This window comes from Microtus oregoni, unplaced genomic scaffold, assembly GCF_018167655.1.
Source record: "Microtus oregoni isolate MIOR12 unplaced genomic scaffold, Mior012 000004F_ref0000308, whole genome shotgun sequence".
NCBI classification, from domain to species: domain Eukaryota; kingdom Metazoa; phylum Chordata; class Mammalia; order Rodentia; family Cricetidae; genus Microtus; species Microtus oregoni.
In genome coordinates this window covers 66,851,946-66,864,217 of record NW_024543063.1, presented here as the reverse complement: position 1 = coordinate 66,864,217, position 12,272 = coordinate 66,851,946, and the positions used below count along the sequence as shown (strand labels likewise).

General features: G+C 48.4%; 1 protein-coding gene across 3 annotated transcripts in view; it reads right to left on the bottom strand.

Moving 5' to 3' along the window:
- The window catches only part of Mast1 (microtubule associated serine/threonine kinase 1), a 37,258-nt gene extending 28,495 nt beyond the window's left edge, over positions 1 to 8,763 (bottom strand). Inside the window, exons 1-2 of one of the 3 annotated variants that reach the window (XM_041649578.1) lie at positions 8,671 to 8,763; positions 798 to 829 (exon numbers count right to left, since the gene is read on the bottom strand). In XM_041649578.1, the coding sequence (XP_041505512.1) occupies positions 798 to 829; positions 8,671 to 8,709 (71 nt within the window). In that variant the 5' untranslated portion in view covers positions 8,710 to 8,763. Of the gene's footprint in view, positions 1 to 474; positions 636 to 797; positions 830 to 8,670 lie in introns of those variants that run through there. The other 2 variants (XM_041649579.1, XM_041649576.1) reach the window with 2 other exon arrangements.
- Positions 8,764 to 12,272: the final 3,509 nt, after the last annotated feature.

Here is a 12,272-nt window from a genome sequence, read left to right as displayed (position 1 = left end):
CCATGCAGTGATAGCGACCCCCCCTCTTCCTCCTAGCAGCTGCAGAAGAGAAGCCCCCAGTCGCTCTAGCCCCTTCCCTCTCAGCCGCAGTGACTGAGCATATTAGCTTGTCCAAGAGCACGCGGATGGGGGCGGGGGGGAGGCCAGGCTGTGGCTATTGTTCTGAGGGTGCCAAGCCCCCCCTCCCCGCGGTACCCTACCCCCACCGGGCGGCCTGAGCCCACCATGTCTGCAAACAAAGGCCCTGCAACCCCCCGCCAGCTCGACCCCTGTCCCCAGCTCAGGCCTTTCTAGTCTCTACAGCAGCACGGCCCGCACCGCCCGCGTTCAACCCCATCCCCTGTGGGAGGGCACAGCGGACACCTCTGGCGCAGCTGGACAGCGAGTAGCATCCCGGCCCCGCCCTGCTGCAGCAGCCGGCGGGGCGGCTTCACCGGGAAGACCAGGATAGGGTCTCGGGGTGGGGGGGTCTACCTCTTGGTGCGGCGGAACATGCTGCCGCCGGGGAAGGAGGGCATCGAGAAATTGGAAAGCGCGGTCCAGAGAGAGTCAGACATGACCCGGCGGCGGCGACATGGTGGCAGGTGCGGCAGCGGCAGCGCGGGGAGCGAGTGCGCTGGGCGGAGGCTGGAGCCGCAGCGGCGGCCAGGGGAGGGCGGAGGAGGGGAGGGCCCTGCTGCAGCGGCCAGTCGCGAGGGGGCGCTGCGGGGTGTAGCCGCGCGAGGCCCCGCCCGCGTGCACGCCTGGCGTCCCTACCTGGGGGTAGCATGCCGGTGCATCTTTCCCCCAAGGCTCACCTGCTGCTTTTCCGGGGCAGGGGCAAATCCTTCTGGAAGAAAAAAGGGTAAAAAAGAATGGAGGTCAGCGTGGACATATGGCCATTGCCCAAACTGCAGCTCCATTCACCTAAGGAGCAAGAGCGTCATCAGCATGGCCATGTCACCCTTGCCTTTCTCCTGATTCCCGGTGGCCAAAACAGGGTCAAGTGCACAAGAAATAGACCCAACTGGACATCTGAAAGCATGTTCATGCGAATAAAGTTTTACTTGCTTTCTGACAAGACAGGATCTCACTCTAGCTCAGGATGGCTTGGAACTCACCCAGGCTGTCCTCCAACCAGAGATCCCACTGCCTCACGTCCAAAGTGCTCAGATCACAGTTGTGAGCCACCATGACAATAATTGTAAAACATTGTTCTTTGTTCTGGATAGGGTCTCATGTAGTCCAAGCTGGTCTTGAACTTGCTGTGTAGCTGATCTTCTGATCCTGCCGCTACACCTCCTCAGCACCGGCATACAGGCATGCTCCACCACACCCTGTATATGGTACTGAGTATCAAACCCAGGCCTTGGTGCACTTTCCCACGTGAACTATACCCTCAGTCATGAAAAATATTTCTTGAAGACCCAGAGGTTAACAAGCTTGATCGCTTGAGGTGGAATCCTAAGGCCCACACTGTGGAAGGAGAGAACCCACTCCAAAAGAAAGCTGACACTGACATCCACAAATAATTGCAAAGTTTCTCTCCCCAGGAATATTTCCTGCTGCTGGTGGAGATACACACCTTTAATTCAGCACCCGGGGAGTAGAAGCAAGAGAATCTCTCTGAATTTGACTGGTCTACACATCTTGTTCCAGGCCAACCAGAGCTATACAGTGAGACCCTGTCTCAGGTAAATAAATACATACATTTCTTGAACATCAGGTCTTAATGCTGGACACTGGGAACATGGCAGTTAATAAGAAAAATGATTGTCTGGCCTTTGGGAAAAGGCCTTTAGAAGCAATTGCTTGTCATTCTAGCTACACAGAAGGCTGAGGCAGGATGTTCTTGCAGTCGAGACTGTCCTGGACTCCATAACAAGATAATAGATAAAATAATAACCCACAGATATTAAATAAGAGTAATATAGAAGTAATACTATAGTAGAGATGGCTCAGTGCTTAAAAACACTTTGTTGGGAGCTGGAGAGATGGCTCAGAGGTTAAGAGCACTGACTACTCTTCCAGAGGTCCTGAGTTCAATTCCCAGCAACCACATGGTGGCTCACAGCCATCCATAATGAGATCTGGTGCCCTCTTCTGGCATGCAAGCATACATGGAAGCAATATTGTATACATAATAAATAAATAAATAAATCTTTAAAAAAAAACCACTTTGTTGCTCTTGCAAAGGACTCACATGGTGCATACAAATGTCTGTAACTGCAGTTCCAGGGGAAATCATGCTACCATTTTCTGGCCTCTGTGGATACTGCACACACATTGTGTACAGGCATACACACAGGCAAGATACACATACACATAAATAAAAATAGGGTTCATCATTATCCTTGGCTTCATAGTGAGTTCAAGACTACATACAGAGATCCTGACTCAAAAATAAATAAATAAAATAAAAGGAAAAAGTGGGTCAGGCTACCAAACCTGAGAACATGAGTTTGGTCCCTGGGACCTACATGACTTACAGAAGTTATTCTCTGATCTCCACATGTACCACATGTTCATTCAGGACAGGCACCCACGACACACAGGCACACACACACGCACGCACACACACACACACACACGCACACACACGCACACACACACACACTGAAATTTAAAAAGAAAGGAAGGGGGGGCTGGAGAGATGGCTCAGAGGTTAAGAGCATTGCCTGCTCTTCCAAAGGTCCTGAGTTCAATTCCCAGCAACCACATGGTGGCTCACAACCATCTGTAAAGGGGTCTGGTGCCCTCTCCTGGCCTGCAGACATACACACAGACAGAATATTGTATACATAACAAATAAATAAAATATTAAAAAAAAAAAGAAAGGAAGAGGCCGCCACAGAGGAACTGTGGAGAGAGCATCTAGGAGACTGCAAGGATGAAAGCCTGGACATAATATAGAACTTAGGTGTCTCAAGCATAAATGAAGAAATGAATGACTTCTACGTTTTGATAGCCCTGCTTCACTCGAGGCCTGCTCCCAGAGTTGGGGTAGCATAGTAAATGGGAGTTTGAGAGGAGCCAAAAGCTCTTTAATTAAAAAATTATATATGGGGCTGGAGAGATGGCTCAGCCGTTAAGAGCATTGCCTGCTCTTCCAAAGGTCCTGAGTTCAATTCCCAGCAACCACATGGTGGCTCACAACCATCTGTAAAGAGGTCTGGCGTCCTCTTCTGGCCTTCAGGCATACAGACAGAATATTGTATACATAATAAACAAAAATAAATATAAAAAAATAAAATATATATATATGTATATATATACATATACATGTACACACAAATATATATATAAAATCCCAGCTATTGGTAGGCAGAATCAGGTGGATCTCTGAGTTCCAGGCTAAGCCACCCTGATCTATAGAGTTTCAGGACAGCCAGGGCTACACAGATAAATCCTGTCTCAAAAAAAAGAAAAGAAAAACAAAAAAAAAAGAAAAGAAGAAATGAGGGAATAAGGCTGGAGAGATGACTCAGGAGCTAAGAGCAAGGACTGCTCTTTCAGAGGTCCTGAGTTCAATTCCTAACAACCACATGGTACGTGGTTGGTACAGAACAATCTTGGCATAAGGTAAATATGTAATACTCTTGGTTAATAAAGAGCTGACTGACTTATAACTAGGCAGAAAGGGACTGGGTGAGAACGCTAGACTAGGAGGACACTGGGAGTCTCCAGTGTTGGGAGCCAGACACAGAGGAAGCAGGATTTTTAGAAAATGAGGTAACAAGCCGGGGCTTAGTGGTGTCCACCTTTAATCCCAGCACCTGGGAGGCAGAGATGGATGATTCTCTGGGAGTCTGAGGCCAGTCTGGTCTACCAAGTGAGTTCTAGTACAGCCAGGACTGTTACGCAGAGAAACCCTGTCTTGAAAACCAAACCAAACCAAACCAAACAAAAGCAAAAACTAAACAAAATAATCAAAAAAGAAATAAAATGAGATAACAAGCCATAGACCACATGGTATAACTTAGATAAGAAATATAGGTTAATTTAAGTTGTAAGAGCTAGTTAGTAACAAGCCTAAGCTAAGGACCAAGCATGAATACTTACATGAAAAGTTCACCTACAACATGGCTCACAACCATCTATAATAGGAGCTGATGCCCTCTTCTGGCATGTAGGTGTATTTGCAGAACACTCAGATATAAAATATAAATAATTTAAATTTTTTAAAAAAATTTATTATAAAAATAAATCTTTAGAAAATGAAAAGGAGGGCCAGGTGGTGATGGCACACACTTTAGTCCCAGCACTTGAGAGGCAGAGGCAAGGGAATCTCTGACTTTGAGGCTAGCCTACTCTACAGAACAAGTTCCAGCACAGCCAGGGGTACACAGAAAAACCCTCTGTTAAAAAACAAAAACCAGGGCTGGAGAGATGGCTCAGAGGTTAAGAGCATTGCCTGCTCTTCCAAAGGTCCTGAGTTCAAATTCCCAGCAACCACATGGTGGCTCACAACCATCTGTAATGGGGTCTGGTGCCCTCTTCTGGACTGCAGGCATACACACAGACAGAATGTTGTATACTTAATAAATAAATAAATATTTTTTAAAAAATTAAAAAAAAACAAAAAACAAAACAAAAACAAAACACAAATGAAAAGGAGGAAAAGTCTTTACATTGTCCCGATCCTTTTCAGAGGAGAGCAATGGGATTAGGAACAATCATCTCGCAATAGTGTTTCACAGGCTGAGGTAAAGTAGGTTGGCTAGCAATGCAGGTGAGGAGAGTTGGGTGAAGGTTTAAAAAGATTTGTTTTGTTTTGTTTTGAAACAAGGTCTCCTGTAGCCTATGCTGTCCTTGAATTCCTGTCTCCACTTCCCGGGTGCTGAGGTTGGAGATGCAAGCTAGCACGCCTTGCTTCAATGGATCTTTTGAAGAAGGAAAAAGGTGACATTCCAGTGGATAAAGACTGTAATGAACGAGTTTAAGAACCAGAATTCCAGGGCTGGAGAGATGGATCAGTAGTTAAGAGCACATACTGCTCTCCCTGAGGACCTGGATTCGGTTCCCAGCAACCACATCAGGTAGCTCACAGCCTGTAACCCAGGCTCCAGGGTATTTAGTACATCTGACCTCTGTGGGCACTTGTATTCATGTGCAACTACCCCCCCACACACACACATGATTAAAACAGACCTTTAAGAATAAAACACTTCTTGCAGGGCACGGTGGCATGCAACTTTGATCTCAGCACTTGAGAGGAAGAGAGTAGACAGGCAGATTCAAGGCAAGCCTGGTCTACATAGGAACACCCTACTCAATAGATAAAAATAAATAAAGTCTTTTAAAAAAATATTCTGGGCGGTGGTGGCGCACGCCTTTAATCCCAGCACTTGGGAGGCAGAGGCAGGCGGATCTCTGTGAGTTCAAGACCAGCCTGGTCTACAAAAGCTAGTTCCAGGACAGGCTCCAAAACCACAGAGAAACCCTCTCTCGGAAAAAAAAACAAAAAACAAGAACCAAATTCTAGTCCTCAACACCTACCCAAATGCTAGATGGGCATGAGGGCTCCCCAGCAGTCCCAGTGCTGGGATGGGGTGGAGATAAGGGACCCCCAGGGCAGACTGACTAGCTAGATTAGCCCATGTTAGCAAGTTCTGAGGTCATCTAGAGAACCTGCATCAGTAAATAAAGAGAGGACTGGAGAAAGACAGCAGGTATCAACCTCCAGCCTCCACACACATGTGCACACACGTGTGTACTCACACCCATATACACATGCATGCACACCACATACATATGTGTGCAAAAACAACAAAACAAGTACATCATAATCCTTTCTATGGTCTCTCAGAGATAAAAACCTGGCTTTAAAATCCCAAACTTGCCTTTTGTGAGCTTGGCAAATGACCTTCCCAAAGTACCCCTGTCTCCTAGTGGAGTGTGTGGTGATGCAGGTTTTAGCATTTTAGGGTGGTACCTGGCACTTGGCGTATGCTCAGCAAGCAGTAAGTGCAGGGCAGAAGAGATGCTCAGCTCCTAAGGGTGTTTTCTCATGAGCCTAGTTCCCCGAGTTCCAGCCACAGGACCCATGTAGTGAGAGGAAAGAACCCCCTCCTACAAATTGTGACACATGCTCACCTACATACATACATTCACACACATACACACACACAGAGAGACATACACACACACACACACAAAGAGAGAGAGAGAGAGAGAGAGAGAGAGAGAACAGGTTGGAGAGAAAGCTCAGCTATTAGAGCACTTGTTCTTTCTGAGGATCCATATTTGATTCCCAATACCTACATGGCAGTTCACAGCTGTCTGAAATTCCAGTTATAGGGGATCTAATGCCTTCTTCTGGCCTCTATGATCCCTGGCTACTGGTAGTTCACAGACATAGATGCAGGCAAAACATCCTTACACATGAATTTCAAAAGTAGTAATACAAATTTTTAAGTAAAAATAAAAAATGTTAAAGCAATAAGTCAGAATAAGAGTTATTGATAGACATGACACACAGCAGAGAATGTCTCAGAGGATCCTACCACTTCCATGTGCAAAGGGCATTCAGACAGTCAGGGTCAAAGGGCACTGCCCTGGGGAGCCACAGTGACCAGAAAGCCAGACTAGATTTTCTCTCTTGTAATGGCAGGTTTGAGGTGAATTGGTCTCCCGGTTCACAAGCTAAGCAGCTTTAATGGACCTAGCAAAAGTAATACCCGGATTTTTTAGTCATGGAGCCAAGGTCTCCAGACCTTTGTAATGAGGCATAGATGATAAGCCTTAAAGAATCTTTAAATACCACAGAAAGAAGTTCTCAGAATGGACCTCATCTGCAAGCTCCCCATAAACATCCCAGAGTGGAGAAAAGGGACCAACCAGAGCCACAGAAATTTAGATCCTCTCTGTATTCGGGAGGCAGAGGCAGGGGAATCTTTGTGAGTTCGAGGTCAGCCTGGTCTATATAGCAAGTTCCAGGCTACACAGTGAGATGCTATCTCAACACAGTTTTTTTTAATTATATAAAAATAAAGAAAGAAGAGAAATGTAGAACCTTGGAGTCATGTTAGACAAACGCCACCTCCCACTCCCCTACTCCAACTGTAGAGCAGTTCTGCTTCTCCCGGTAGGGTGCTGTGCTCTTCGTGTTTAGTATCCTAACTGCACACAGGCGACTCTGGAGCTGAGGGATAGCGGGATATTTTGCTTAGCGGTGGGAACCGATGCGAGTGAGTGGACCCAGGCATTAAAGTGGCCGCATTCGAGAGAGCAGGAATTCCTTGCATGTCCTGAACTGAGTGGCTGAGCAGCAGTAAAATAGGGGTTGGGGGCGGAGGCTTGCGTCAGAGACAAGGTCCCGCGTGGCGTTGAGCCAATGGGATTCGGCGCAGGTTCGAAGGACCGGGACACACCCCGTTCAGGGACCGCCCACTTCCATCCTTCTGCGAGGAGGGGCTGCCTTGGACCAGTTTAGCCGCTGTAGTACTTCCTCTGGCTTTGCCGCAACACCCTGTCGTACTCAAGACTCACACTCCTGATCTACCTTGCGAGCAGGAGGGAAAGTGAGGAAGACGTCGAGAAGCCCAGGCTTTGAGACTCTGTTTGAAAGCAAATTAGCTTTCCAATCAGGCTGTTCCAGCCTCCAGGGATGTCCTTCCTACCGAGTCTCATTTTCCCCCCTGCCCTTACTGATTGCTCATCTCTCCGTTGTCTTGATCTTGGAAATGATGTATTAAGGGAGCCTACAATTGGACAAGAGCCTGGGCTCACAACTGATTTAGTCCAAATTCTGGAGCACAATCAGGGACTGACCTCCAAGGAGGCTCAGAAGGACCAGCTTCTAGGTAGCCCTAGGCGTTAAGCCTTGATCATTTTCCCTATGAGGTTAGTTTATAAACTCAGAAGGACAAGCCAAACCTCAGAGGACAGTTTCAGCCTCAAACTCCCTACCTGCCTGAGGATTTGTTTCAGCTTTCCCTCACTCCAAAAACCCTCAATATCCCACTCTGTGCACTGGACTCACGCCTCCTGCGCCTGCGCAGCCTAGCGATCAGCATCTTAGAAGACTGACTGTAAGGAGCTAAAAATCACTCCCGCCCACCCACAAGCTGGGCTGGACTTAAGGATTGCGGGCGGGTGTGTGTATGTGTGTGTGTGGTGGGAGTATTGTAGTGGAGGGGGTGGAATGGAAAGTGGGAAGGCTGTCTAGGTGCCTGTCCAATTAGGGCAGTAGGAAGAGTCCTAGTGGCCAGACAGGTGAATGGAGGACTCAGGTTCGCAAGCCTAGGAAGGGCTCTGGGGTGGTGAGGTGGGAGGCTGACGAACAAACATGTTTACAGCTGCTGAAGCACTGGTAACCCCGAGGGGCTCGAACCCTGGGGCAATAACTTTACTTGCCGCACCTTCACCCCCAGACTGTCCAGACGTCCGGGCAAGGACCTGGGCCCCGCTGCCTCCGACTCCGGTGGGGCCAGATGTAGCCCAGGCCATCCTCGAGGGGGCGCGCTAGGATTCAGCCCCTCCAGTAGCCTCCGGGATACACGGGCAACGCCTGAGGGGCGGGGTCCGCGCTGCCAGGACGAGCGGCCACGGCACTCCTAGCCCAGAGCATCCTCTAGCAGCACGAAGGGTCGCCAGGGCCGACCCGGGCGCAAGTTCTCCTGCGTTCTGCTCGGCCCCGCCCCAGGGCACCGACCCCATCCCCTCCTTGGAGCCCGGGCTGCAGCGTACCTGCAGCCTCCGGCGGCGGATCAGGCCCGAATCGTCCATGGCGGCGGCGACTTCGGTCCGGGGGAGGGAGGAGGGAGGTGGCGGCAGCAGGAGGAGGGAGGAGGGAGGAAGAGAGAAGCCTCAGGGACCGCGGCGGAGGCCGGTGGGGGGGGGGGGGGGGCCGGAGGGCGGAGCGAAGCGGGGCGGGCCCGGCGCCGTCACTGCGTCTGGGAGCTGGAGCCCGGTTTCGGCCACCGCTGCCCGCGCTGGTGGTGGTGGGGCGAGCAGGGTTGGGTGGGTGGAGCCTCCAGATGTCCCTAAGGGAGGCATGCTGGCGAGACCCTATCAAGACATTCTCTAGCACAGACCCTCCAACCCAAGAAAGATCCCCAAGGGAGCTATTCCCAACAGACGAATTCCCGGTGCGACTAGCGGCCCCCCACAGGTGACACATTCCCACAAGGATGTGATCTGCCATGCAGAGCTATCCCTTCACTCTGAAAATCACTCCTATTAGAGATAGTGTCTGAGAGGTGACGCTTCATCTCAATTTCTCCTGAAGAGGCATTTCTTCAAAGATCCCATTGGTGGTATATTTGGGGACCCTGGAGCGAATACCCCCCCCCCCCAATGGGACCACTCTAAGGCATATTCTCTTCTCTGTGGGAAATTGTCTCCACCCCAGGACATCCTCAGATCTCCACAGATGCATTCTTCCAGAGTCACGTGTTCAGTCAAGAGGCTGGTTCTCATGGGAGTTTCCCCCCCTCAGAAAAATGTGCATATCCACTCAACTCAGAACGCCTTCCTTTGCCTGACACAGGACAGAGCCCCTTAAGTCCTGCAGCCCCTCCAGAGTCTTTGCCTCATGGCCAGGATTAAGTAGTTAGGCCAGGTCAGGATATATTTATAAGAGCGATTAACTGGTAGCTGGGGAGGGGGCAGATGGAGTGATCCTTACTCCGCTCCAGTTGACCATGCTTCCCAGCGTTGGAGAGGACATCACCTGAATCCTAGACAGAGCGGTTTCCTAGGGTGGCATCCCGTAGCTGACCCAAGGTCTTGGAGGAGAGGTCCTCTGAACTTGAGTGACCTCCGCCGGACAACGGAGGGGAGAAGAGGGCTGGGTCAGTGTGTTCTTGGTGGTTGGCCCTCGTTTCTGCACCTTTGCCTGTGTTATTGTTGCCTGCGTCTTTCTGTCTCAGTTTGTCAGCGTAACCACCTCAATGAGTCTGTTGCTTATATTTGTCTATCCACGACTTGGAAATGTTCTCGTTCCCGGCCTAAAAAGCTGTCCCTGGTGCTGGCTTCGTGCTCCTGTCCACGGTGCTGAAATATGAGCGCCGTGAAAGCGATGAGGGCATGCGTGTGCACAGGGTCTTGAGGGAAGCAAACCCCACAAATACGATAGAAATGACTCCCAACCACCTTGGTCCAGCCCAGACAAAAGCTGTTTCTTGTAACAGTTGGTTCCTGGGACCTCTGTGATGTCACTCTTGCCCATAGAAAGATAGAGAAGTAGAAGTTCCAGTCTAGCCTGGGTTACATAGGGATATCCTTCCCTAGGGGGGCATTAATTCATTAATTTCCTTACTCAACATCTACTGAGCATGTTCGGTAATAATTTGGCAATATGAGAGTTCAGCAATGAAAAAAGACCAAAACTATATCCCTGCCTTTGTGCTCACAACTGTTCATAACTCCTGTTCCAGGGGATCTGACATCTTCGTTTAGCACAAGCATGATGCACATACACATATATGCATGAAATAATTTACACTAAAAGGAGAGTGATTAGTGCTCTCGCAGAGAAACAGAGCTTGGCTCCCAGACCCACACTGGGTAGTTGACAAGAGCGTGTACCCTCAGTTCTAGGTGATCAGAGGCATCTGACCTCCCCAGTAAAGTGCACACACACCCCAAACCCAATGCACACTAAAATAATTAAATAATTATCTTTATTAAATAATTAAAGTAAGTCTTTAAAATGCCTGCCCCACTGTGAGATAGGAGGGAGACACATTTCTGGTGGTGCTATAAATATTCTATAAGGATGGATGGATATCTCTAAAAACATGAATATGACATATGAGTAAAAGCAGAAACAGTGCTCTGCACACACATTGTTCTGTACATATTCTACAAATACATTCACAAATACTGCATATCCTTACACATACATACTCTTCTAACACAGACACGAGCAAGTATTCACACATAAGGTGTACATACTCCTCAAATAGAGACCCACCTAGTCTCCAAAAGTGTGCATAATGGGTTGGGGAGATTGCTCAGTGGTTAAGAGAACATACCACCCATGCAGAGGACCCAAGTTCAGTTCCCAGCACCCATGTCAGGCAGCTCACTGCTTCCTGTAACTCTAACTCCAGGGGATCTGATCAGAGGACTATGACCTCACAGGGCAACTGCACTCATATCCACAGAGACAGACAGACAGATAGACAGACAGACAGACACACCTGATTTAAAGTAGTAAAATATAAAAAAGAAAACCACACACACATAATTAGCAAAGAGAATCACAAACAACATAAGTAAATATTTGCAAATATCTGGCAAACAGACACACATAATGTGCATAAACAAACACACACACACACTCAGGCTGGAGAGATGGCTCAGCAGCTAAGAACACTGATTGCTCTTCCAGAGGTCTGGAGTTCATCTCCCAGCAACAACATGGTGGATCACAATCATCTATTGTGGGATTTGATGCCCTCTTCTTGTATAAAGACATACATGCAGACAAAGCACTCATGTACATAAAATAAATTTTTTAAAAAGATACATTTTAAAAACTCACACTCTGCAATCATACAAACATATATTTAGGAAAAACAGACATACAGACACTTATCAAATGCAAGCACACTCCAAAAAAAAAAAGAATTACAAACTCAACACGCACAACTCCAAAACCCAAGGATGCTCTATGGTGCAGCACAGTTCCCACCTAACACACAGATACACACTCCTCCCAGCAGCTCGCACCCAGGCGCATGAGAGCCATGAATACCCTCTTCTCCAGCGCTGTTTCCCCCACCTGGTTCTCCATCTTGAGTCGAGTCAATTCTGTGAAGACAGATTGTCATATCTTGTATAAGTGCACCCCAGAAACCAGTACCGAGTTGCTTTGTGTGTTTGTTTTTGAGGCAGGAATTCTGCCATGGCTGTCCTAGAACTCATTCTGTAGACCAATCCTCCTGCCTCTGTCTTCCCGGTGCTGGGATTAAAGGTGGGCCACCCTGCCCAGCTTTTCAGAGTGTATGTTTAATAAACGTCTATTGGGTAGGTGTGGTGGTGCACACCTTTAACCCTAGCACTTGGGAGGCAGAGGCGGGCAGATTTCTGTGAATTTGTCTACAGAGCAAGTTCCAGAATAGCCAAAGTTACACAGAACCTTGTCTCAAAAACGCAAAATAAATAAACAAATATCTTGAATTAATGGACAGAATGCTAAAGGACACGCATTGCAATAACTGGAGAAAGGTACAGCAGCCTGTACCAGCCAGCACGCACATGAAACCACAAACTCAAGAGGCATCCTCTCACACAACAGAGACAGGATTACCTACACATCACACACACACACACACACACAC